The sequence below is a fragment of the Myxine glutinosa genome, chromosome 4 (assembly GCF_964187855.1).
Source record: "Myxine glutinosa chromosome 4, kmMyxGlut1.1, whole genome shotgun sequence".
In the NCBI taxonomy this organism is placed as follows: domain Eukaryota; kingdom Metazoa; phylum Chordata; class Myxini; order Myxiniformes; family Myxinidae; genus Myxine; species Myxine glutinosa.
The window spans coordinates 180,947,839-180,975,110 of record NC_136264.1 but is presented as its reverse complement, the minus strand read 5'-3'; the positions used below and the strand labels follow the sequence as shown (position 1 = coordinate 180,975,110).

Sequence of the window (27,272 nt, the reverse complement as noted above, 5' to 3'; positions counted from 1 at the left end):
TGAAAAAAAAAAACTGAATTGAATCTATTTTGAATTCAGGCTGTAACAACACAATGTGAAAAATGAAAGGGTGTGAATACTTTCTGAATGCAGTGTACATCACCAGGGGCCCCCACCCTCTCCTATCTATGTCACACCATCAAATAATCCTGTTGTGCTGAAACGCTGCATGTCACTGCTGTCCAGCCTGGTGTTGGCTTAGCAGTTAGGGTGCCGGCTTGGGACCCCAGGATCCTGAGTTTGTAATCCCGGTCGATCGTTGAATTAACACCAGGGGGGTTGACTCAGCCTGTCATCCTTCTGAGGTCGGCAAATTGAGTACCAGCTCACTGGTAATTGGGGCACTGCATCAGCGGCACAAACGCGTTCCAGATAAATGATGCAACCAGCAGCCCCAGGCTGCATACGAAAACAACAACAACAACTGCTGTCCAGCAGCACAGTTTAATATAAATAACACATTTGGTCACTGTGGTAAATACTTTTATTAAGGTTGGACAAGAAAGCTATAAAGCCACATTATATTGTAATTATTGCAACATGTGAAACAGATAACAGTTAACCATTTCACAGAAAACAAAATGGCTGCTTGACGGACATACTAAAGGCCCATTTATACTACACATTATTGTCCAAGTAACTCAGAGGCCCCCAGCATGGAGTATCTATATTTTACTTACTTGGTAATTCAAGCCAGCCCATGACTTATTGGCCAAGGTGGCAAAAGGAAAAGTCATCGCTTTCCCAACTTTCGTCGCACGTTGCTAAGGGGCGCATGTGATCAGCCATGAAATGTTGGAAACGTCTTCGTGTCGTCTTCAAATGTTACGAATCATTAAAAACATTACCATCTCCTTTTGTGTAACCATTCTCAACGTAAGAAAGTTTATTTCTCATAGAAAATACTTGTCTCTTGAACTTTCCTCAGAGCACTAGGATCTCTTGAGTTTAGAGTGACAGTCAATACATGAAGAAAAATTGCTCATCCACCTGTGATGTAATTCCTCGACAACAAGCTTGGCTGGATTCGAAATCTATCAACGCTTTGCCGAAGTCTCGGATGGCTCCATCGGTCATTCCGGCTGCGTTGGCTTGGATGTTGATTTATTACACAAATGGACTTTGGCAACCTTCCATTGGCCCTGGCATATTAGAGCTGAATCAAAGTGTGGATGTGACAGCATAATCTTGTGACATGCACATCGTCATTGTCAGATTTTTCCTGTTTGACATCTATCTGTGAATGCTCCTTAAAATCCAGCTGCAGTATTCCGTAACTCCCTCTGATGAATAATCCTAACCTTGGTATCTCGAGCAGGTCAAAATGGCGGTTTTTATCAAGGATATTGATTTCCAACCAAAACTGCCAATTTTGCATCGAGAAATATCCACTGAACTGGCAATTCTACACTTGACAACCTGAGTCATCAAAAGAGCGATAACATTAAATGCAATAAACGTGTTCTTCTTGCGGCTATCCTCTGCAAACGAAGAAGCAAAATCCGAAAGGGATCTTCCAAACCAAATATGCAGGAAATGTATTTTTACTATGATGACTCGAATAATTAAAAATACAACAGGTTGTTCTGTTGATGCTACAAACAGCATGTGGCAGAGTCTTTTGAGAGATCATTCAATTCCACTGTGAGTAAATACCGGGGGTTAAAAAACAAACAAACGTTACATACAAATTCTAACAATTCACTAAAATCAGCTGGGATCTATTATATGATGCAGCCTGCACATTGTAGTTCTTGGTTTGTGAGGCCAGCACAAAAGGACACTTGTTTTAAGCAGCAGAATGAAGAGACCTTCTGTTTAATATGGACACCGAAGCAGCTCTCCTTAAAAATTCCATGTCTGAGGAAAACCGATTTGTATCCATCACCGTCAATGTCTAAACACAAGATCTTCTTTGTCTTTCATTACCTTGCTTTAGCCTGGTCAGACATTATGGCTCAGGTGATAAGGGCTAGGTGTTAAGCCAAGCATGTCGCAAGCTCTGCTTGGCTGTGGCACGTCGGTGGGGCTGAGGATGCAGCATTGGTAGAAGAAAATTTGAGAAGGCAAAGGCCTCGTCCACTGGCCAGCCATACTTTTCAGTGAGCACTGCTGGAAGAGACCAGGGCCTAAGCACTGGGATGGAGTGGAGCTCGCCTGCAGGAAGGCAAGGTGGAGAGGAGGGGAAATTGGGAATAGCAAAAGAATGTTAGCACCTGAATGCTGCTTTGTCACATGTAGTCCTTGAGCCAACCGGCCATATTTTGAAGTGAATGCTCCGGCGGGGGGAGTAATTCTCATTATGATTTTCCATTAGACCAATGTCTCAAGTGTCAGAAAAGGTGTGATGGACATCTGAGAACGGTAGCTTAGTGCCCGGATGGACGCCATCTTTGAAACCACCCAGCTCGAAAATGCCCATTTGGTGGGGTACATTGTTGCACGTGTATCTGGACTTCTATACTAGCTATCGATGTGCGGTTGACGACTAAATATACGTCCGATGTGTACCGTCTAAATAAAAAATAATATGAAGCATTTTGTTTTAGATTAATTATTATAAAAATCAATTATCGAAAAAAAATCATATATTTTTCAATATTTTATTATTAGACTTGTACTTTTTTTAGTGAAACAACACTGGTATGATTTTCCAAATTATGCATTGTGCTACACCGTTTATCTGTCTATAAAAATAACTCAAAAACTAAAACATATCATCCACCACGAGTTTACAACAAATAAATGTAAAGAGGCATAAAATGACTTAGGCCGCCGCTGGCATTATCTATTCTGACGATAACGCAAGTTAGGAATGTCGTACGGAGAGGATTTTAACACCATACGATATCTAATAAGCAGGCGGAAATTGTTACATAGGAAATCTGCACTTTGGTGGCCATCTTGGATTTCAAAATGGCCGCCAATTATATTAATTATTCATTACTAGAGTTTGGAAAGACGTATGGAGCTGATTTTAACACCATACGATGTATATTCCTAATAAGCAAGCGGAGGTATCATTGAACATGTCATGTTTTAGTCAAATAACACCGGTATGATCTTCCAAATTATACATTTTGCTAAACCGTTTATCTGTCTATAAAGATTTTCAGGCAATTTGGCCTGCATTATAATAGAGAACAACATATGCTATACAATATACAGTGCACACAAAGTTAATCATCAGAGTCGCCATCAGAGTCATTGGCATCCTGAGCCACGATAGCATCATCCTGCACCATGTTGGAGCATCCCTGCAGCTTACACACAACAGTGCACTTCAACCCATTCAGTATGCAGGAGCAATCTGACGGTCGACACGTCCTTCTGCATGTGCATGAGATGAGATTCAAGACGACATCTGGAGCTGGTAGACCCGCCATCCATCGGATTGTGAGCGAACCGCCATCATCGAGTTCCCAACCATGTCCTGCTGATGGTGTTGGGACGTCTGGTAGGTTTTCAAGGCTGCGTCGCCAGATAGCCACCTGATAGTTGGCCCTAAGCGTATGCTGCATCAAGGAGTCTTCACAAGGCGGCAATTGTCCAGATTCGATCTGGCCCTTCTTTGCACAGAACATGTGATAACGGAGCGAATTAACACCGACGATCTTCGTGTTCTTGGCGTACAGCTGACACGTGAAGGCCTGAATGCTATTGAAGACGTCTGTTGGTACATTCCACGAAGATCCCAGATCTGTGAATGCTTGAAGATACAGCTCATTCGCTTGCACAAGCTTCAAAGCCTTTATCTTTCCTTGGCTAGCCAGAGCACTCACAGTGTCACACCCGCTCCATGCATGAAGCCCTGGCAATGCACTGCAAACTCCAGACCCCAATACCACAGCCAACTTTCCAACGTCGATCATTCTGACTCGAACCTTTGTTCCTCGTCTGATGAAGAGCTGACTATCGATGGTTCTGCTGAGATGAAGACTGATGATCAGAACGTCGGTGTCATCTGCCACTAAGATGATCGTCTTGTAGTGGGTAGCGGCGTGCTTTGCGTGGAGAAACATACGCGTGTCTGCTTCCTCGTGGCTACATTCGAGTGCTTGCACCAACTTCCACCTATCGCGGGTCAGTACCAGACATTTTTCACCACAGGTGACATACAGTGTTCTGTTGCCTAGCTTTTCGCGATTTGTTTCATGTTTCCACGACTCCGCCAGAAACACAACCAGTTTCTCCTTTGTCTGGCTGCAAGCAAGGAGACGCCGCCAGTTCATGATTTTGTGTGCGGGTCTGATCTCGCTGAAACTGATGCCTTCATTTGAACCGCGGTTCACACGCTCAGCTGCTTTGATGGATTCTTCTGTGTATGTGTCAAAGACAACATCGATGCGCTCACTGCCTTGACCAGCGTGAAGCGCTGCAGCAAGGATGCGGTCAGATAGTTCTTCGAACGTGTCGTTCTCGCCATGCATCTTTTGTATGAGAGCCATCGCATCAATTATTGTTGCACTTCGCTTGTCAACGTTCTCGGCTGGTTCCACAAGACCTTCCATGTGTTTCGCAAGTGCAGCTTTGTTCGTTTTTTTCATTGACCCATCAACGTTTGCCAAAGACCATGGTAACGGCCCGAGTGGGTGACAAAGGACAAGTTGCATGTCGAGGTTCCTTGTCTTGGCGATGAGTATCATGGTGGCAAACAGTTGTCTGTCAGCTCTCAGGACGATCTCCTTGTTTGTGCCCTTCACAACTTTCTGCTTGATCTTACCAAAGGTCTTCAAGTTTAGTTTGTTCAATGTGTCATGAAAGCCTGTTCCCTCTTCAAGACGTTTCTGGAAGCTTTGATACGCCGCTTCCCCCTTTTGCAGGGTGTTGAGTAGGTCATTAGAAACGTCCTCCCTCGCAGCCGCTCCGGTAGATATACTGAGAAGACATGACGGATCATCGGCGAATGGATTGGTCCAGTCATTTTCCAGTAGATCACAGATAGCTGTGACGCCAGACTCATCACGTTTGATGCGAGAAGTAGACAAGTCAGGGTGCTTGGCGTGAGATGTGTCGCTGCCATTCACAAGGATAGTTTCTCGTAGTTGCCTCAGTGCAGTAGCCCGATTTTCTGCAGTTAGATAGTATCGTGACACAGCCCCTTGTCGAAGACTAAAACCTCGTGTTCCTCCAGCTGTTTGCGTATCTTTGTTTACTGTTTCTTCTGTTGTCTGATCAACAGCGATTCTGGCAAATGGATTCCCTGGTCTAAGCTGTACGGAGAAGTAGCCTTGATTGAAATGCCTGTACAACTCGGGGCATGTTTCGTGGAGTTGCGTCATCTGTGCATAGTACACTGGTAGATATCTAGCATAGTTCACCTTGTTCATTGCGAAACACCAAGGGATCACTCTTCTGACACAAGCCAAGTGAAGCATCCAGTCGCCTTCTCTATCCGCACGAATCAACCCCAGCAGGGTCTCTACCATATCAATATACATCATCCAGAAGCGAGCCAGGTCTCCATGTTTGGTTCGCAGAAAATGTAGGTATTTCGCGAACATGTCAAAGCTCTGTACACACGAATCATCATCGAGAGCAGCAGCGAGAGTCTCGTGGCAAACATCCTCCTTGATGCTGCGAATTTTGAGGTCAGTGCTTCGAATCTGGGGTTCCTTGTCAGGATGATTGCTTTCTATCCACACCTGGAAGCCCTTCCAAATGATGCGCATTAGTGCCTCGTACATCAACTTGTGGAGTCGCACAGCACGGTTGTATTGCTTGCCTTCCAGAACCCTGTTGATGGAACCTTCAGCGATTACTCCTGACTCAACAGCTACATCCCGAAGGCCTGCATCTCCAAACATTTTCCCAATGCTCGACATGAAGTTACAGATGGTATGGAAGTTCCCCATCATGAGCACGATTCTTCCATATCGATCGACATCTTTCCATGCTATTTCGGTCGCCTTAGCAAATAGTGCCTGGTCTAGCACCACCGGTATACGCTCAAGCTGAAGTGATGACATGATGTTCAGAGCTTCTCTGAGGATTTCTTGCACTGTTGCCATATCTGTGGCAGGCGCGTTTATAGTCGGCAGGTAGCCAACAACATCTTCCGTCACCTGAACACGATCTCTAGTCATGATGTTGAAACCAGTCCACGAACTGATTGTCTGGTCGCATGGTTCCAGCATGCGAGTCATAATCCATACGTGATTTCGGCGCTGCGCAAGGGATGTTGCGCCTGCAAGAGTGTCAGAAAGATCTGCAGGCTTGATTGCAGGTGGGCCCTCTCGTTTCCCACCGCTGTATATTGGAACTAAATCGCTGGATGACGGGATAGATCGCTTCTTATCTGCTTTGGATACTGCCGATGGAGGTTGGGGCGGCAAACACGACTGCGACTTCGGTTGGACCATGATACCGTTGACGCGATGCGATGTTCCGCCACCACTCAGCGATTCCTCTAGCCTGTCGATGTTATCGAATGCTAATACAGTCGGGACCGAAGGGTGCACATGTGACGGAAGTGGTACTTTGTGTGCACTGCACTGTATATTGTATAGCATATGTTGTTCTCTATTATAATGCAGGCCAAATTGCCTGAAAATCTTTATAGACAGATAAACGGTTTAGCAAAATGTATAATTTGGAAGATCATACCGGTGTTATTTGACTAAAACATGACATGTTCAATGATACCTCCGCTTGCTTATTAGGAATATACATCGTATGGTGTTAAAATCAGCTCCATACGTCTTTCCAAACTCTAGTAATGAATAATTAATATAATTGGCGGCCATTTTGAAATCCAAGATGGCCACCAAAGTGCAGATTTCCTATGTAACAATTTCCGCCTGCTTATTAGATATCGTATGGTGTTAAAATCCTCTCCGTACGACATTCCTAACTTGCGTTATCGTCAGAATAGATAATGCCAGCGGCGGCCTAAGTCATTTTATGCCTCTTTACATTTATTTGTTGTAAACTCGTGGTGGATGATATGTTTTAGTTTTTGAGTTATTTTTATAGACAGATAAACGGTGTAGCACAATGCATAATTTGGAAAATCATACCAGTGTTGTTTCACTAAAAAAAGTACAAGTCTAATAATAAAATATTGAAAAATATATGATTTTTTTTCGATAATTGATTTTTATAATAATTAATCTAAAACAAAATGCTTCATATTATTTTTTATTTAGACGGTACACATCGGACGTATATTTAGTCGTCAACCGCACATCGATAGCTAGTATAGAAGTCCAGATACACGTGCAATAATGTACCCCACCAAATGGGCATTTTCGAGCTGGGTGGTTTCAAAGATGGCGTCCATCCGGGCACTAAGCTACCGTTCTCAGATGTCCATCACACCTTTTCTGACACTTGAGACATTGGTCTAATGGAAAATCATAATGAGAATTACTCCCCCCGCCGGAGCATTACTTTTGGTCTGGCTCAAGGACTAATGTGTAGGCTTATTCCTTTTAATTCGGCCAAGGCCGAGCAAAGCGAGGTCCAGGCCATTTATTCCTGATACATGAAACACCCTGCAACCCATGCCTGCAGAAAACCTACTTTTTGGAATGCCGGCCGCATTTTCCATCCACCATCATGTAACTTTGTTTTTAAAATATCTCCATGCTTAGGCACTCCAATATTGAGAGTCTTGTGTCAATCACTTGTGTGGTTGTGGAGAAAACGAATTCAAAAGTGAACAAGTCAGGAGACGACGATGGTTCACGAGCGAGCGGTATTCTTCGGTTCGATTTCGAAAATTCGGTTCGATTCCGACAACTTTGAAAATTTGACCTTTGTGACCTTGAAATGTCAAAACGAAGGTTACTGACCTTGAAATGAGATAGAAAATAATGTATAATCAGTTATGAGGTTAGTTAGCTACACAATACCAAAAATTCGGTTCGATTCCGACAACTTTGAAAATTTGACCTTTGTGACCTTCAAAGGTCAAAGCTCGAAGATTCTGAAATTTGCTGGAAAACTTGTATTTCATGATGTTTGTGATAATATAAAATCATGTACGACATTTCACCCTATCAGGAAGCGAACAATGTAATAAAACCATCAAAAATCGACTTTTCTAAATTTCGTGACCTTGTGACCTTGACCTTGGGGCAAAAATGAAAAATCGAGCTCCGTGGGGCTAGACACATGACATTGTCCAAACCAAATACCGAAACCCTGTCAGATTCCAGCAACCCCCTCAGAGAAGATGTAGCTTGAACTCGATTACCCCCTAAAAAGACATCTTTTTCGGGCGTCGCTCCGCCCACAATGGGCGCAATACGACCACTCTAGGCAGGGCACAACTAGATCATGCTATCAACCTCCCACCCAAGTTTCATCAAGATCGGATGATATCATCGGGTAGTTATGCTGCGGACAGACAGACACACACACAGACAGACGCACACACATGACGAATATTTTAGCCCTTTCACGAGCCTCGTTTCAGTATACAAAAAAAAAAAAAATCGTGGTCACTTGATAACTCGTGAACCAATAAAGGTGAAAAGGTGAGGGCATAAGAAAAAAAGAAAAGTGAGGGAAGAAAAGTTCCTGCTACGTGAAACACTGAAACCAATGCCTGCAGAAAACAGATTGTTTGGAATGCCGGCCGCATTTTCCATGCAACCATCATGTAGCTTTGCATGAGGCTAGCTTTTACCATTGCACACATTTCTTAGTGAATCAACTTCGTTGTGGGATGACTGTGAAGGTCATAAAATACAAATTTATGAGTCTTTCCTTAGTGTTGGGAGAGGAGGTGCACAGAGCTCACACTGCACAAGTACAGGAACATCTACACTTGCCACTGGAGATGGTTCGAGCCCAAAGTTTCTCAGCCCGAACTAAAAAAAAAAACTGGGAAAATGCAAGATTCCAGGATAATTTTCTCGGATTTCGTGGGAAACGATTTACCGGGAAGAAACACTAGGTTGGGCTCTATTTGTTTGAAAGTTGTTCTCAGCTCAAGCTCGACAAAATGAGGTCTGTGCCATCTCTAATCTCTATCATATGCAGAGTGTCAGCAGTGTGGCACAATTGATGGCAGCATGGCACAATTGATGGCAGCATGGCACAATTAGTGTGGCACAATAGATAACTTAGAAGATAATGAGCGCTAAAATGTTATCTTTAACTTTGTGTTGACCGGAACTTTCAGTAGTAGGCCTTTTTCATGTCATTCACACAATGACCTCAGCCGATATTCCACAACATGGCCAAGGATGGTTGTGGATGCGTATTACTTTTACTAGTATATTCCATCTGAATTAAAAGAAAAGTAAGCAAACTATTTACTGTCCCTTCTCCATGATTTGCTCCCTCTGCTCTCTTCCAATCTAATCCAGGATGCAGGCTTTCTTGCTGCAACCCTCCTGGTTAAACTTCCAAAATCTAGGCTGCTGCACACTACAACTCTTTTATTCCTCAATTCTCCCATATATGGAACCACCATCCAGAGGCTGTTCTGTCTCACTCTTCCCTCCAGGGCTCCAAGCAAGCAGTGCACCACAATCTCTTGCCATCCCCAATTTTGTCCCATGATATTTATTACTGTGAGAAACCCAAACACTTAGATGACCTAAATGCTAACCTATCCATTGATACCCAACAAAATAGATATGCTGATGTGTCTTTTTCCGATTTGCGATTTATAAAGTAAGTAATTTTGCGATTAAAAGTGGAATCTTCTTCTTCTTCTTCTTCACACTTAGCAATGACGTCGCACCCAGAAGTCGATCGCCATATCTGTACTGTCTACGGGTTACATTGTAATACCATTTAGCTCCAACGGTGAATCATTTTGGATTTTCCACAAATATGCCTCGTCAATGCAACCTTGGTGGTTGTAGTAATACAAACTGAGACGATTTCATGCCACACCAATGGCTGAAAGATCCTAAGTTTGCCAGGAATTGGATGAGGTTTGTCCGAAATACCCGAGTGTGGATCGGGCCTACAAAATGTTCACTTTTGTGCTCGGAACATTTTACAGAGTACTGTTATGAAACACCAGAGATGGCTAGATGTTGTGGTTATCTGCCATGACCAAGAGAGGGTTGCCTTCCCCACAATCAAGTGGAAGAAACAGTCGTTGCTCGAAACTGTAAGACCATCTCTACTCACCTTCCAGCACATGTACATGAGAGATTCGTGTGGTCAATCAAACAGCGGCATCACTCCCCCTCTACTGTCTCCTCACAATCCAATCCTCCATCAACCATCACCCCCACATCACCCCCTCCACCATCCACTCACAATCCCCCATCAACCATCACTCCGCCAAGAAAGTCCCGGGAAAGTATGAAACAGGACGACTTTTCTGTTGGCTGTCGAGAGATGACAGGTACGTATTTCAGCTGGAGTAGTATAACCTATTTATCAATTAATACAAAGCCCCTTATAAACCGTCAATTGAATAGAAAAGCAAAACCTACCAATCTATAGTGAACATGCGACTGGCATTTTCATCTTCACTAACACCTCCATTGTCGCCATTGTCATCTGAATCACTCGCATAAGGCTCGAAACGATACGGCTCCATAATTCCCCCGAAAGCGTTTCCATCACTAATTTTGTCTCCAATAGTTTATTCAAAATCCCACTGATCAGTTTCAACATACTGAGAACCTTCAGAGATGCTAATGGCAGTGGAATCAATATCTGAATCCGAGCTTGAAAGACACTGTTTCTCTATGCAAGCTTCCATTTGGATCAGGTTGGTTCTGAGTGTGTCGTCACTAGTGAAAATCGAAAATCAGCACTCTAGGGATTTTTCAGCACTTTGTGAATGGCAAAATAATTTTAAAAAAATTCCCCTTCAAATTAGACCATGATTAATGATTTTCTGTGGTTTCCAGAAAAACAAAATTCCGTTTGGGTTCCCCTTTAATCTTTCCTAAGCAAACCATCTAACTTGCTATTTTCAGTGTTTCTCCCCACCTCCATTTCCTCTTATCATGTTCTTTCATTCCTTTGATGTTTGTCCCATTTTCAGATTTACCCTGAGCCTCACTCCTGTGAAGAATTTTTTTTTTATATGAAAAACTGGGCCCCTGACCACTGGATTTCGGTCCAGGAAATCACGTGACATTTCAAGTCGTGATAGCTTGTGTCGGATATGATCATGCAGCAGTATTTTGAACAGAAATCCCTGTTGTTAAAATAAGAGGGTTGTGCATGCCAACATTTGGTACTATGTACATCTATCTATAATTCCAGTAATCTCTGTATGTGTGTTTGTTTGTTTGTTTGTTTGTCTGTGACCGCTGTTTCTCGACAACCACGGGTCCGATATACTTTAAACTTGCCAGGTATATTGCTGGGGACCCGAGGATGTGCCTTTTCAAGGTTTCATATTAATCGGACAATTACTTACCGAGCTATGTCCAAAAAACGATTCAACCAATCAGAGAGCAGCGAGCTATCGCGTGTGCCGAACGTGGCGAACACACTCTGCCTCGGACGGCACATTTGAGAGCGTATTCATTTATTTCACGTTGGCAAACTATGTTGCCGCTATGTTGGCGTTAAACTATGTTTTAAAACTAATTAAAACCATTTCATGTAAATAGAGGGGGGGGGGGGGGGGATTGTCACTGTACTCGCAAGCCGTTCGCCGTTCGCTTTGGCGTTGCGAATGGACCAAAACATTTCATGAACCAAACCATTTCATGTAAAGCGTTCGCCGTTCGCTTTGGCGTTGCGAATGGACCAAAACATTTCATGGACCAAACCATTTCATGTAAATAGAGGGGGGGAGATTGTCACCGTACTCGCACCCACGTACGGGCATTGCACCCACGTACGGGCATGCCCTAGTAATTGATAAATAAAGCAGTGTCATACCTTTTTTGTTGAAAAAAAGATGGGATAACTGCCCTCCAAGAATGACTTTCCGATGGATCTTTCCCAACAGCTCCATGATCAGTGCTATGTGGTCTAGGGTCATTAATGGGTTATGTAGGAGGAATAAAAAAAATAATAAATCAAGTGCTGAAAACATAAATAATATGTATGGTATTAGATATGAAAATGGCAAGGGTAAACAAATGCTAAGCAATAAATGTGAAAAGAACCGTACCACGGCCGACTCACACCTAGGTTGTTGTAAATGCGATTGCAATGGATTTTAAAGTTTTTGTACCTTCATCCCGTGAATAATTTACTCCAGAATGAGGTTCAAACAGGTAATCTCCAGTAGCAAGTTCAAAGACCTGTGGAGGCATAATGGAACCACATTAAATGTCAGACATGTTGGGTTAAACGTAGAATGAAGAACAAGTCTTGCTGGTGAAGTCTAGTGTAGGGCTTGTAGCGTTTAACGACTCGTTATTTCTTAGTACGCAGGAAGATGGATGTAATCATTCATGTCTTGGCAAGGAGCTCACATGACCAGGATTGGCCAATCAGCAGCAGATCTTAAAAACTCCCCCACTCCCTTCAATCCCACTCCTCCTTCCAGGTCTTTAAAACAGCTGTTCACCACCATCTCTTATCTTCCCCCATCCAAAACCTTCATCTTTTCTACCCCCGCTAATTCACCCCAGATACACTTTTTTGAAATTCCAACTTCTTTCCTGGAAGTCATTGCAGTGTACATATGTTTTATACCTCCCCCCAAGCCCTCTCCCTCCCACAGTTCTCTCGATGTCCCTGTTCTCAAATGTTGTGTTTGTGTCCTTCCCTCTCTCTCCCCATCTTGTCTACCGCTCCCCTTATTTTGTGTTTTATGTGTCGGTTGACTTTTTGTGTGATTAATGATAGCTCTTTCACGAGCCGCGATCTTGTATACAAAAAAAAAACAAAAAAAAAACAAAAACGTTTTTTCTTCTCGCTCTATCTCCCTTCACCGCCATCTCGACATTGTGTTCGACAGTTACATAAGGTTGACAGGTTGATTTTTCTAAGGTATACACATCCACTTATTTTACGGATTCTCACTTTAATCCTATATCTGTGCACTCATCCTTATTCAACGTGTCAGGGATTTGCAGAGCGACGCAGTTTTCGCTTTTCTCACTGAGTGGATAGCGACACCGATGTCCAGGTATTTTCATCAGTGCCAAATATTGGATCTTTATTAATCGACACCAGCGCCAAGTGGATCCTGGCTCATCAACAACACAAATTATTTGGACACATTTGAGATCAGCTTTATCTTTGGTGGGCACGATACTAATGCCAAACCGTCTGAGTGACCTTTTGCACAAAGAGTTACTGACCTAAGGAAGGCTACCTTGCTCCAACAAGGCATCCCAGGCTTTATCATAATTAGACATTCGTGTGAGTGAACACCCATCACTAAACCACAACATCATCTGCAGGTTAATTCCCAAAACGTCAACTTCTTCTTGCTTCCCACAGTAATCAAGATTTACCTCAATCGACATCCTGTTGATTTCATCCTAAGTTGGGCTAAACGCTTTATGCCTGTGGTGAAATATGTTGTAATGTCTCGAGCTGAGTGAAGAGATGATCCGAGCGAAGGGACGACCTTGAGTGAGCTTATATAAACTGTGTCCATTCGGTGCGCGATCGGGTGGCATTCTGTATCCCAGCGCTGTAGACTACTGAGATTTAACAGGTGCGTAAATGCGTGCTTGCAGGAAACTAGAAGGAGATGTATGCTTTGATTGCCTTCTTTATGGAACTAATAATCTGCATTCTTGTGTTGTAGGAATGGGTAGAGAAATAGTTCAATGAAGCCTCATTTCGTGAAAGGGCTCTGAGTTTGATTTGCACAACAATGCCTTGTCTTTATTTGGCATCACTCAGAATATCTGGAGATTGTTTGTCTGTGTGCGAAGAAGAGGTAAGCAATTGCCAGCACCCTGTCCAAATTTAAAATTCCTGCTCTAAACAACAGGGAACACTGCATCAACCCCACAGCTGAACCCCCAGCAAATGATGCTACCCACGGCCATGTGCTATACATACGAAATAAGAAGAAGAGGTTTGTCTGTGTACCTCTAGATCCTAATTGCTTTTCTTCAACCATTTGAGTTATTGATCTATTTTCCCCTTCTTGACAATGCCTTATCCTATTGTGCCTAATTGTGCGTCTCTGAAATGATACCCACCATACAGGCGGTGCTCCAGATGTCTGCGGCTGTGCCATAGCCAGCACCAATCAGCACTTCCAATGAGCGATACTGTCTCGTTTGAATATCCTCCGTGAACTGCTGGTACTGTAATGGTAAGAAAGATACATGGGCAGAGTTTGAATGAGTTAACATATTTTTTGATAAGCTAAAAAGAAGTTAATGTATTCATCATCAGGATAATTTTGATGCAAGGCCAATAGGATAGGTAGAGGATGAAAGTCAGCATCATACTGTCCAGCAGGCATTTCCAAAGTCAGCCAGCTTGACTCTGATGCGATCCACTTGGGCTGGGTCTAGAAGGTCAACAGTATCTGCAAGAGTGGAATGTGGAAAAATAAGATTGGATTGCATGCATAATGTTTGCAATATTTGTAATCTACAACAGTTTGGTCTTGCAAGTCTGATAGCACTATGTGTGCTAGCCCCTGAGTTGTCCGTCTTAAGAATGATTCTCAAATGAGTGACGTACAACTTAAACTGTGATCTCGTGCAGTCGCATCAGAAGGAAATGCAAAGTGCGGAGTGCGAGGAGTATCATATGTTAGGCCGAATGGTCTGTTTGCAATGTTGTATTAGTCAAGAACTAATAAAATATTTCATTTATACCTTAGAACAATTTTTTTAATTCTGTAGGACAAAAGTATAATTAATTATTTATTGACTTGTATCGGATGCTTCCCGTGGCCTATTACCGCTACAGTGATCTAAAAATGCTATATTTCTATTTATGCTTTTCAAGCTTTAAAGTCTTACCCGATCTCTCTCCAAGAGATGGTGCTTGGGATAAATGTCTGGAACTGTAGAGTGATGCAGAGCGACGTAGGCCAGGTGTACAGGAGTGATTGGCAGGAGCAGGAGCCCAGCCAGCCAGAGAGTGGGCACCTGGGCTGGAGGTCCTTGTAGAGTGAGATGAAGTACCAGAGTGCCTTGATGTCCAACTACAGGCACAGGCTGCTGAGGCAAGCATCAAAAGGTTGAGGCCTCGTGTAGGTGAAGGGCAGCTCGGGCATTATGGTTCTTTTTCCACACATATAACTAAGATCATAAAAGATCTAAATAAAGTGTTTGGAGAGTAGTAAACCGACAAAGATGTTCCATGAAATAGGTAGTCGTAGGAATTATAATACTCAACTGAACATAGTTTGTGAGAGTAAAAAAAGTGATTAGGAAACACTCATTTAATGTGATATTATAACTCGACACCTCTAATCCATGTCACCCTCCACCACGGTTAAATCAGAACGAGCTGATTCATCACTTGGTCACAGATTGTTTAATCCCCATATGAGGCTGTTCAAAAATTAAGTAACGCTCTTCTTTAGGGAGGTGCATACCGTGTGTGCTAACGGGCTTGATTAAACCTTGCTAATAATTTTTAATCGACATGATTCGATTTTTGGGGTCCCTCATCATGAGTAACACTCAACCCAAACAAAGGATCCACCTTTGGTGACGGAGGTAATGAACCAGTAAGAGAACCTTTTTGAGTAACCGCGTAAAGAATAGATCCATTTCATTTCAACAGCATATTCCACGTGGCTGTCTTATGATCTTCTCTTATTTTAAAGCTTTAGACTTTGCAAATAAGATGAGGTAGGTATAGAGATAACCAATGATTGAGGTCCAAGGTCTTGGTGTGCTGCTTAGATGAGTTTAATCACTGGAATTGAAACAAAACTGTTGGTGTGAAATTGGATAGTTCAAAGAAGAGAGATAACCCAATTACTTAACATTGCTTATGGTAAGAAGCAGACTTGCTGTGAAGCAGACTTCCTGTTTGTCATTATAAATATGATGATTGTGCAAGCCTATAAAGAGGATACTGATGATTCACATGATGCCAAGGATGGATCAAAGAGAACAGACAAAAAGGGAATCAGCTTGGGAAATGCAAGAATTGAGGACCTGCCGGAGTTAAGGCCATCCAGGAGCATTGTTGAGTAAGTGTTGACTCCATAATAAAAAACTTTAAACTTCCCAAGTGGAATTCCCACATTGTCCAAGCAGCAAAGGTGAGGTATTGCAATGCAGGCTTAAAAAAGTACGGCATGAGAATAAGGTGCAGAAGAGGTAAACAGAAGTAAGAGATGAGTGCATGAAGAAGAAGACCTCCCAATTGAAGTGGGGTTGGGAGATCTTCACTGTCACAAATATCACTGAGGGAGAAAGTTGAAATAAGAACTGAAGGAATCAATTAGAGGTGTTTATTGTTCATTAAGTAATAAAGGAAAGTAAAAGAACGTATTGTAGTTTCCGACCTCGAACATCTCTCCGATGTTGAAGATCATGAGACTCATCCAAAGCTATCTGTGGCAGTGAGAAGCTACGGTATGGACTGATGGTCCTATTCCAGTCCCAGTCACACAAGCTGCACCAAGGACTTGGTTCCGGTCCTGAGAACACTGGAAGTGGTGCTGGAAAAAATAGAAAAAAAAGATATGATGAAATGCAGACTGACATAAGCCACATTATTTATCTTCTCTTCTTCACTGTGCTACCTGGTTGATATCTATGGTACCAGCATCAAGTGATTCAAGTGAACAACAACAACAACAACAAAAGTGAAATTGAAAATAGAATATAAATATTTCTACAGTGATCTTGCATAAAGTGATATTTAAGGTTTTATAGTAGAATAGGTAACTTATCTTTGTTGGGAGAAATATATACTGTACTGTACAACAGGATAATGTATTTTACAGGGTATATCTGTTTTATTAGCCAATAAACAACACCGAGTGGATTGAAGGTCATCTTGAGGTTGTAGTTCAGACCTCTGTTTATTTGGGGGAACCCCCCCTGGAACCCCACTGATTCCCTCGGAGGCCCCCTGATACAAAACCAAAATGTTCTAAGACTGAGTGATCCTGCGGACCATCGAGTTGAAGGGCTGTATCAAGTTTCAGAGCAATCGATATATAAATACGGGACGAGTATGGATCTGAGGTTTGGGGGGTAACCCCCTTGAAATCATGAAAATCATGAAATCAAAGCCAGAGCGATTGTGCGGGATACTGTCTTGTATACATGTGTCAGGTTTCAGAACAATTAGGTGGGTGATAAGGAAGGAATAGCAAGAAATAGCAAAAAAGTGAACGGATGGATGGACAACCTGACATAGGTTAGACAGACAGACATCCGGACATCAGGACCCATTTTATAAGTTGATCTCTCCGAGAATCGAGATAAGATGACCTAAAAAGCATTATTACAACAACAAAAATGAAACACATCAACAAAGTGCACGGATTGATAAACCTATGCATGGACTCTGAATAAATATTGAAAAACAATTTATTATCAATTTTCCCACCTGATGTTAGTGCAACCTTAGCTCACACCTACCAGCCACTGGAGTTGGTTCCCAACTAGAAATAGCTGGTGGTTGAGACGTGTGTCGGGCCAGTAGCTTGGCAAGACCACGCCGTGCCCAGCCAAGTCCTGACAGGACATTGCGTTCACCTTCAGCTTCCTTCCGGCGTTGCGAATGGAGGATGGCCTGCCTTTGGGAAGTTGGAAGCAAACGGCGCCGAGTTTTCCAAGAAGCCATACCTGTGAAATACATCCTTGAATGTGTCATTATGCAGTTATCTTCTTCGATCATCTTTTTCATTGTGCTGCCAGGTTTGTGGCCATGGTACCAGCAATTAGGTGATAAAAAACAGCCAGATTCAAACACTCACCATTGGAATTCAAACATTCACCAACAAGGATATTACAAACGCATTCTCAAACTTTTAGATTTCAGCAAATAAAGGTTTCCTCTTTGTGTATATGCCACACAAATGTTATGTGCAAGAGCCTCAGCTAGTTAGCAAAACTTTTAGGATCCTTCTCTGTATGAACAACGAGAGGAGGGAGGTTTGGGAGAGAGAGAGAGGACGAGCGAGAGGGACATAGAGAGATAGAGAGAGATTTTGTTTGACTTTTGAATGTTTTTTTTGTGACAAAAGTAGCAAAACCAAGTGTATACATATCAGAAACCAATATAGAATCATACTATATATATTCAAGAAGTCACTGGTTGTTTTTTTGACCTCTATGCACACTTGAACTGCTGGACGGAATGAGTTGTAAAGTGGTGCTTGTACTTGGGGTTTTGGTTTTGACTGTAAACAAAATCGTAACGCATAGGGTGAGGGGTGGGGTGAGGACCCCAATAACCTCTATGTAAATGTGTATCGCATAGTGACACCTGCTGGGAGCCGGTATGATACATAGCCAGGCAGTGTATAATCTGCAGAGACCCACAGGCCTTATGTTTTAGGCCCACCAGAAAACCAAGATGGCAGCCATACTATTTTGTCTGGGTGCCATGGTGGGTGGATTCAAGCGGCAAATGTGGGTGGGGTCCGGCAGCTGTCGACTAATGGGTGCACATTTCAAAAATCGACTCCCAACAAGTACCACAACAACAACAACAACAACCATGCGGGGCTCTTGTAGACCTACGACAACAAATAAAATGTATTTTCACTCACTCACCTTTCTTTACACATGGCGCAGGGCGTGCATGAAATGCTTCTTCTTCACCCACCCTCCACGACATGTCTCCAGTCCCTGCTTTTTAAACAATTAATTTTCAATTCTCATAAGTTGAACAAGAAATAATCCTTCCCTCCAAAACATTTTCCATATGCAATCTTGCACTGACCTGTGTATATATTGTCATTTAAACCGATGGGCACATTTCTAGATTAACAAAATGATTCTCAGATAAGAAAACGATCATAACCAAAAATGCCTCTTTATTAAGGAAGAAAGAAATGATTACCTTTACGTGTAAAATTTATGCTTATTTTGGAGTCCAGCAATGAAATACATTACAATAAATGACTCGGAGAGGTTAAAACCTGCATTGTGCATCGACGTCACAATTTCCAACACCATTAAAACATAAACCCATGACATTTTCTTTGGTACCTGGTTCCTGAATGCCACCCAGACACAGCAGCACGTTTTCAGGTTTTATGTCTGTGTGGATAACCTGGCAGCGGCCGTGCAGGTACGCTAGTCCCTCCAATACCTACAAAAGCACAGCAAACCGAACAACAGCACGGCTCAATCAAACGGCATTTATATCCACAGCATTGAGCATGGCCGACAAATGTCACCATGAACCAGGGATTTAGAAGGGAATGATAACATGCAAACCAACCAATAAGTAGTGGCCAAGGTTTTCTGTGCCCGATACGGTGCCACCTGTCAAACGTCATCTCTTTCAAGGTAGTTTGGGTTCCGATTTTGGCCGACTATGTTCTTCAACAAATATGTCATCTTTACTACTAGCAACGGTACCCGCCCTATGGGCGGGGCTTCAATTGGGAGGCCCAAATGAAAAGGCAAAATATCAGAAATTGAAGGCTTTTTTATTTTAAACGATTCATAGAAAACATCCGTTAAATCATATCACACGAAAATCATCAAAATCTAAACAGTATTTGTAGAATTTCAATAAAAGCCACATCACTATTATTTCATCGTGTTTGGAAATACTTGAAGATGTTCAAGGAGTGGCAGAAGGCGAAGGGTACGGGGGCAGAAGAGACAGAGTATGAAAATGATAAGGCAGCCAAGAAGGCTGCAAAGAAAGAGGTAGCAAAGGCTCAGGAGGCATGTAGGAAAATGTTCGGAGAACGCTTGGATTCGTAAGAGGGTCAGAGAGCAGTATTCAGGATTGCAAAGCACATAGCGAAAGAGAGGTGTGATGTGATGGGGGTGAGTTGCTTGAAGGATGAAGTGGGACAAATCGTTGTGGACCCAGATGGAATTAAAGGAAGATGTAAAAGATATATGGAAATGCTGTTTTTTTGTTTGTTTGTTTTTTTTGGTTTTTTTTGTATACTGAATCGAGGCTCGTGAAAGAGCTAACATATATTTCACAAACAAATCAACCAGACAAACAAAATATACAAAAAGAGGGAGCGGAAGACAAGATGGGGAGAGAAGGGGAAGCACACAACCACAACATTTGTTATGTTGAATGCAGAGAATGAATGGGATGGCAACATAGAGAGTAACCCAGTTTTAGGACCAGCAGAGAAGATAACTGAGAAGGAAGTTGAGGAAGCGATAAAAGCAATGAAGAGTAGAAAAGCGGGAGGGCCGACGGGAGTTGTGGGAGATATGTTGAAGGCAGTGGGAAATTGGGGTGTGAAGAGAATGACAGAGTTCTGTAATCTGGTGGTGAAACAAGGCCGCATTCCAGTGGATTGGGAACTGAGTACCCTTGTCCCTCTATACAAGGGGAAAGGTGACCCTCTGGACTGTGGCTAGTATCGAGCGATAAAATTATTGGAGCATGGAATGAAGGTATTGGAAAGGGTGTTGGAGAGGAGGATAAGGAAGAAAGTGAAGATTGACGAAATGCAGTTTGGATTTATGCCAGGAAGAGGAACGACAGACTCGCTTTTTATTGTGAGGCAGTTGCAGGAGAAGTTCAAGGAGAAGAGGAAGAAGTTGTTTATTGTGTTTGTTGATCTGGAGAAAGCATTCGATGGTGTTCCACGTGAAGTAGTGACATGGGCATTGAGGAAGTTAGGAATGGAGGAATGGTTGATCAGAGTCGTGATGGCAATGTACGAAAGAGCACACACAGCTGTAAGGACGAAGGGCGGGAACAGTATTGAGTTTGAGGTGAAGGTGGGAGTGCATCAGGGGTCGGTACTAAGTCCAATACTATTTGTAGCTGTGATGGAGGTGCTGGCTCGGAATGTAATGGAGGGTTTACTGTGGGAGTTGTTGTATGCAGATGATCTGGTGTTGATTGCGGAGAGTATGGGTGGACTGAAGGAGAAGATGAATAAGTGGAAGGAATGTATGGAGGCAAAAGGTCTCAAGGTGAATATCGGAAAGACGAAGGTGATGGCAAGTGGTAAAGCATGTGGTGAGGTGGAAAGAACTGGGAGGTGGCCGTGTGCTGTGTGCAGGAAGGGTGTTGGAGTGAACTCCGTTCATTGTACAATGTGCGCTGAGTGGGTTCATCAAAAATGTAGTGGTCTGAGAGGGTCATTAACCAGTGTGGCAGCTACATTCAAGTGTAAGGTGTGCACAGAGGGAGCTGCAGATGGAGGAAATGTTGAGTTGGATCTTGGAGACGGCGTGAAGCTGGAAGGTGTGAAAACATTTTGTTACCGAGGAGACGTGCTGAATGGAGAAGGTGGATCAGACTCTGCAATGGTTGCTCGAGTGAGATGTGCATGGAAGAAGTTTCGGGAACTGAGTGGCGTGCTGACAAGGAGGGCAGTGTCATTGAAGATGAAGGGAAAGGTGTATGCTGCATGAGTGAGAAGTGTTATGATTATATCGGAGCGGACATGGGTCATGAGCGTAGGGCAGCAACGAAGGCCGGAAAGGGTAGAAATGCGAATGGTTTGGTGGATGTGTGGAGTATCGTTGAGAGAGAGGAAGACAAATGATGAATTGCGAAAGATGATGGGAATAGACCCTGTGATGGATGCTGTGAAGAGAAACAGGTTGAGATGGTTTGGTCATGTTTTGAGGAAGGATGAAAGTGACTGGTTGAGAAGAGTGATGGAAATGAATGTAGAAGGCAGTAGAGGACGGGGAAGACCGAGAAAGACTTGGCTAAAGATGGTGGAAGAAGAAATGCGGGAAAGTGGCTTAACAAGGGGAGATGCAGAAAATAGGGCAAAATGGAGAAGATTGTCATGGGGACCGCAAGGCTAACCCCCGCTCTAGCAGGGAAAATGGCCTTAAAATGCCTGCTGTTGTTGTTGTTGTTGTTGTAGTGTTTGGGAAAACTGGAAAATTGGAAAATTGAAAAATTTGGAAATTGGAAAAATTTGAAAATTGGAAAAAAGAAAAAGGGAAAAACAATATAGCCTATTTTACTCCAGGGGGTCCCAGGATTACCCACCCAAAATTTCGTTGCGATTGGTTCAGCCGTTTTTGCGATACCTGGGAACAGACAGACAGACAGACAGACATTTGGTGAATTATAGTAAGATAATAGAGATGTTTGTCTGTCTGTGTGTTATCACTTTTGTCCGATATGGCCAAAAGGATCTTCGTCAAACTTTAAGAGCTTCATCAGTGAGTGCCGAGGAGTGTTTAAAACCAAAAAAAAATTAAATTTTGAAAATAAAAAGATTTTTGGATTTTTTTTTTATCGCTCCATATGTGCCTTAAAAGCTCCTAATATTTAAGGTTCTGTGGTTCCATTTAAGCCTTTGTAGCCATGTGGAAGGTAATATTAAATTATCCCAGCTTAAATTCCTCACTGGGAGTAAGGAAGTGTTTTAGACCCCACAATGAAAAATAATTACCTTATCAAAATGTCAACAGAAAAACAACAGAACAGAGCAACCCTGCCATTAAACAAAAAATACATTTTTTGAGCAATTTCTATCACTAAAGGAAGTAAAGAGGCCAGAGCAGTGTGTGAGCAACGCACAAACTTTCTGGTGAAGAAGGCAGCCTTATTGAGTTCATAAAAGTTCTTCCTCACCTGGCGGGTTATTGCTCGAACACATGGGAGTGGAAGGCCTCGCCTTCTACCCCGATGTAGCCACCGAAGAAGATTACTACCCAATAGCTCCAGCACCATGCAGATGTCTGGCTCATTCAGAAGGGCAAGTCGAAGAGGAGTATGTCGTAAAGTTGAAAGCAAGAGCCGAGCCAAGCCCAAAATTAAGGTCACAAATAGCCTTCCTTCATTCAGGTTCGATTCAGGTCGCACACAAATGAAAGTTGTTGTTGGTTTGCCTTTCGCAGCCGAAGATGTCCATTCACATGTGATGTGTGAGAATTTGGGCTGACAGCATGGCCTGGGCCCTAGAGGGATGCAAACTTGCTTCTGAGCTGGGTTTGCCCCTTGGCCCAGCTGCAAACAATATCATCCGAGTGTTTCGCCAGCAGGGCGTAGGAATTGCATATGCCGTCCCATTGATAAAAGTTCACCTGGGTGTTGCATCTGCTATCATTAGTTGGTGGATGTTAAAGATCCCATGGTATCCTTCGTGAAGATAAGGCAAGCAATTTCTGGCTCCCTGAACAAATTACTTGAACAAAAGGGTGATTCTAAAGAGTTATATAAAGAGTAATTCTAAAGAGTTATATAAAGGGTAATTCTAAAGAGTTATATAAAGAGTAATTCTAAAGAGTTATATAAAGGGTGATTCTAAAGAGTTATATAAAGGGTGATTCTAAAGAGTTATATAAAGGATAATTCTAAAGAGTTATATAAAGGATAATTCTAAAGAGTTATATAAAGAGTCTTTCTTTATGTCTTTCAATCCTGATAAATCTCACACTCTTACGATGTCTCTCCGAAAAGACCGACTGGAAAACCCTCCCATCCACTTTCTGAATAATCCTCTCCAAGAAGTTCTGTCACTCAAGCTTTTGGGTCTCACTATTTGCCATGATCTTTCTTGGGAAAACCACATTTCAAATCTGGCCTCCAAAGCCAGTCGCCGACTGGGCATCCTCCGTCGTGCGAAGTCCTTCCTTGGCACACCTGAGCTCCTCACCACATACAAGGCTTTCATCCGCAGCTCAATGGAATACTGCTCTCCCCTCTGGGCTGGTGCTCCTGCCTCACACCTAGCCCGTCTTCACGCTGTTGAAACCAAAGCGCTCAGAATCATTGGAATCTCCCGCGATGAAGCTAACTCCAAGGGCCTTTCACTCACTCACCGCAGGCAGGTTGGTGGTCTTTCCGTCTTCTACCGACTCCTCTCTGGCCTTGCCCCCCCCCCCCAGCCCTCTCTGGGCTCTGTCCCCCAAATATTCCTACAGGTCGCACAAGATCTGCCTGCAACCCTCTTATGGTTAAACTGCCAAAATCAAGACTTTCTGCTCACCTTCACTCCTTCATTCCTCTTTTCTCCTGCCTCTGGAACAAACTCCCTCACTCCCTTCAATCCCACTCTACCCTCCAGGTCTTTAAAACAGCTGTTCACCACCATCTCTTATCCTCCCCCATCCAAAACCTTGATCTTTTCTACCCCCGCTAATTTCGGTCCCCTTTGTGCCAGGTGTTTTATACCTCTCCCCCCCCCCCCTCCCCCTCCCATGCCTCCTGCCCCCAAGCCCTCTCCCTCCAACACTTCTCCCTGCTCTCAAATGTTGTGGTTGTGTGCTTCCCCTTCTCTCCCCATCTTGTCTTCCGCTCCCTCTTTTTGTATATTTAGTTTGTCTGGTTGATTTGTTTGTGAAATAAATGTTAGCTCTTTCACGAGCTTCGATTCAGTATACAAAAAAACAAAAAAACAAACAAAAAAAAAAATTCTAAAGAGTTATATAAAGGGTAATTCTAAAGAGTTATATGAAGGCTAATTCGAAAGAGATAAATCAAGGGTGATTCTAAAGAGTTATATGAAGGGTAATTCTAAAGAGTTATATAAAGGGTAATTCTAAAGAGTTATATGAAGGGTAATTCTAAAGAGTTATATAAAGGGTAATTCTAAAGAGTTATATGAAGGGTAATTCTAAAGAGTTATATAAAGGGTAATTCTAAAGAGTTATATAAAGGGTAATTCTAAAGAGTTATATAAAGGGTAATTCTAAAGAGTTATATAAAGGGTAATTCTAAAGAGTAATATAAAGGGTAATTCTAAAGAGTTATATAAAGGGTAATTCTAAAGAGTTATATTAAGCATAATTCTAAATAGTTATATAAAGGGTAATTCTAAAGAGTTATATAAAGGGTAATTCTAAAGAGTTATATAAAGCATAATTCTAAATAGTTATATAAAGGGTAATTATAAAGAGTGATATAAAGGTAATTCGAAAGAGTTATATAAAGGGTAATTCTAAAGAGTTATATAAAGGGTAATTCTAAAGAGTTATATAAAGGGTAATTCTAAAGAGTTATATAAAGGGTAATTCTAAAGAGTTATATAAAGGGTAATTCTAAAGAGTTATATAAAGGGTAATTCGAAAGAGTTATATAAAGAGTAATTCTAAAGAGTTATATAAAGGGTAATTCTAAATAGTTATATAAAGGGTAATTCTAAAGAGTTATAAAAAGGGTAATTCTAAAGAGTTATATAAAGGGTAATTCTAAAGAGTTATATAAAGGGTAATTCTGAAGAGTTATATAAAGGGTAATTCTAAAGAGTTATATATAGAGGGTAATTCTAAAGAGTTATATGAAGGATAATTCTAAAGAGTTATATAAAGGGTAATTCTAAAGAGTTATATAAAGGGTAATTCTAAAGAGTTATATAAAGGATAATTCTAAAGAGTTATATAAAGGGTAATTATAAAGAGTTATATAAAGGGTAATTATAAAGAGTGATATAAAGGTAATTCGAAAGAGTTATATAAAGAGTAATTCTAAAGAGTTATATAAAGGGTAATTCTAAAGAGTTATATAAAGGGTAATTCTAAAGAGTTATATAAAGGGTAATTCTAAAGAGTTATAAAAAGGGTAATTCTAAAGAGTTATATAAAGGATAATTCTAAAGAGTTATATAAAGGGTAATTCTAAAGAGTTATATAAAGGGTAATTCTAAAGAGTTATATAAAGGGTAATTCTAAAGAGTTATATAAAGGGTAATTCCAAAGAGTTATATAAAGGGTAATTCTAAAGAGTTATATAAAGGGTAATTCTAAAGAGTTATATAAAGGGTAATTCTAAAGAGTTCTATAAAGGGGAATTCTAAAGAGTTAAATCAAGGGTAATTCTAAAGAGTTAAATCAAGGGTAATTCTAAAGAGTTATATAAAGGGTAATTATAAAGAGTTATATAAAGGGTAATTATAAAGAGTTATATAAAGGGTAATTATAAAGAGTTATATAAAGGGTAATTCTAAAGAGTTATATAAAGGGTAATTCTAAAGAGTTATATAAAGGGTAATTCTAAAGAGTTATATAAAGGGTAATTCTAAAGAGTCATATAAAGGGTAATTCCAAAGAGTCATATAAAGGGTAATTCTAAAGAGTTATATAAAGGGTAATTCTAAAGAGTTATATAAAGGGTAATTCTAAACAGTTATATCAAGGGTAATTATAAAGAGTTATATCAAGGGTAATTATAAAGAGTTATATAAAGGGTAATTCTAAAGAGTTATATAAAGGGTAATTCTAAAGAGTTATATAAAGGGTAATTCTAAAGAGTTATATAAAGGGTAATTCTAAAGAGTTATATAAAGGGTAATTCTAAAGAGTTATATAAAGGGTAATTCTAAAGAGTTATATAAAGGGTAATTCTAAAGAGTTATAAAAGGGGTAATTCTAAAGAGTTATATAAAGGGTAATTCTAAAGAGTTATATAAAGGATAATTCTAAAGAGTTATATAAAGGGTAATTATAAAGAGTGATATAAAGGTAATTCGAAAGAGTTATATAAAGGGTAATTCTAAAGAGTTATATAAAGGGTAATTATAAAGAGTGATATAAAGAGTCTTTCTTTATGTCTTTCAATCCTGATAAATCTCACACTCTTACGATGTCTCTCCGAAAAGACCGACTGGAAAACCCTCCCATCCACTTTCTGAATAATCCTCTCCAAGAAGTTCTGTCACTCAAGCTTTTGGGTCTCACTATTTGCCATGATCTTTCTTGGGAAAACCACATTTCAAATCTGGCCTCCAAAGCCAGTCGCCGACTGGGCATCCTCCGTCGTGCGAAGTCCTTCCTTGGCACACCTGAGCTCCTCACCACATGCAAGGCTTTCATCCGCAGCTCAATGGAATACTGCTCTCCCCTCTGGGCTGGTGCTGCTGCCTCACACCTAGCCCGTCTTCACGCTGTTGAAACCAAAGCGTTCAGAATCATTGGAATCTCCCGCGATGAAGCTAACTCCAAGGGCCTTTCACTCACTCACCGCAGGCAGGTTGGTCGTCTTTCCGTCTTCTACCGACTCCTCTCTGGCCTTGCCCCCCCCCAGCCCTCTCTGGGCTCTGTCCCCCAAATATTCCTACAGGTCGCACAAGATCTGCCTGCAACCCTCTTATGGTTAAACTGCCAAAATCAAGACTTTCTGCTCACCTTCACTCCTTCATTCCTCTTTTCTCCCGCCTCTGGAACAAACTCCCTCACTCTCTTCAATCCCACTCCACCCTCCAGGTCTTTAAAACAGCTGTTCACCACCATCTCTTATCCTCCCCATCCAAAACCTTGATCTTTTCTACCCCCGCTAATTTCGGTCCCCTTTGTGCCAGGTATTTTATACCTCTCCCCCCCGCCCCCCTCCCCCTCCCACGCCTCCTGCCCCCAAGCCCT

General features: G+C 41.8%; 1 protein-coding gene across 7 annotated transcripts in view; it reads right to left on the bottom strand.

Annotated features, from left to right (window-relative positions):
• Positions 1-461: 461 nt before the first annotated feature.
• LOC137416490 (SRSF protein kinase 3) overlaps positions 462-27,272 on the bottom strand; it is a 101,219-nt gene continuing 74,408 nt past the window's right edge. For 6 of the 7 annotated variants that reach the window (XM_078776763.1, XM_078776765.1, XM_068102096.2 and 3 more), the window contains 11 exons: positions 22,549-22,655; positions 19,002-19,104; positions 18,564-18,641; positions 17,424-17,630; positions 16,337-16,492; positions 14,832-15,029; positions 14,310-14,389; positions 14,055-14,162; positions 12,119-12,188; positions 11,821-11,913; positions 462-2,157 (listed from right to left, as the gene is read on the bottom strand). In XM_078776763.1, coding sequence (XP_078632889.1) covers positions 1,973-2,157; positions 11,821-11,913; positions 12,119-12,188; positions 14,055-14,162; positions 14,310-14,389; positions 14,832-15,029; positions 16,337-16,492; positions 17,424-17,630; positions 18,564-18,641; positions 19,002-19,104; positions 22,549-22,655 — 1,385 coding nt within the window. In that variant the 3' untranslated portion in view covers positions 462-1,972. Of the gene's footprint in view, positions 2,158-11,820; positions 11,914-12,118; positions 12,189-14,054; positions 14,163-14,309; positions 14,390-14,831; positions 15,033-16,336; positions 16,493-17,423; positions 17,631-18,563; positions 18,642-19,001; positions 19,105-22,548; positions 22,656-27,272 lie in introns of all 7 variants that reach the window. The other variant, XM_078776768.1, reaches the window with a different exon arrangement.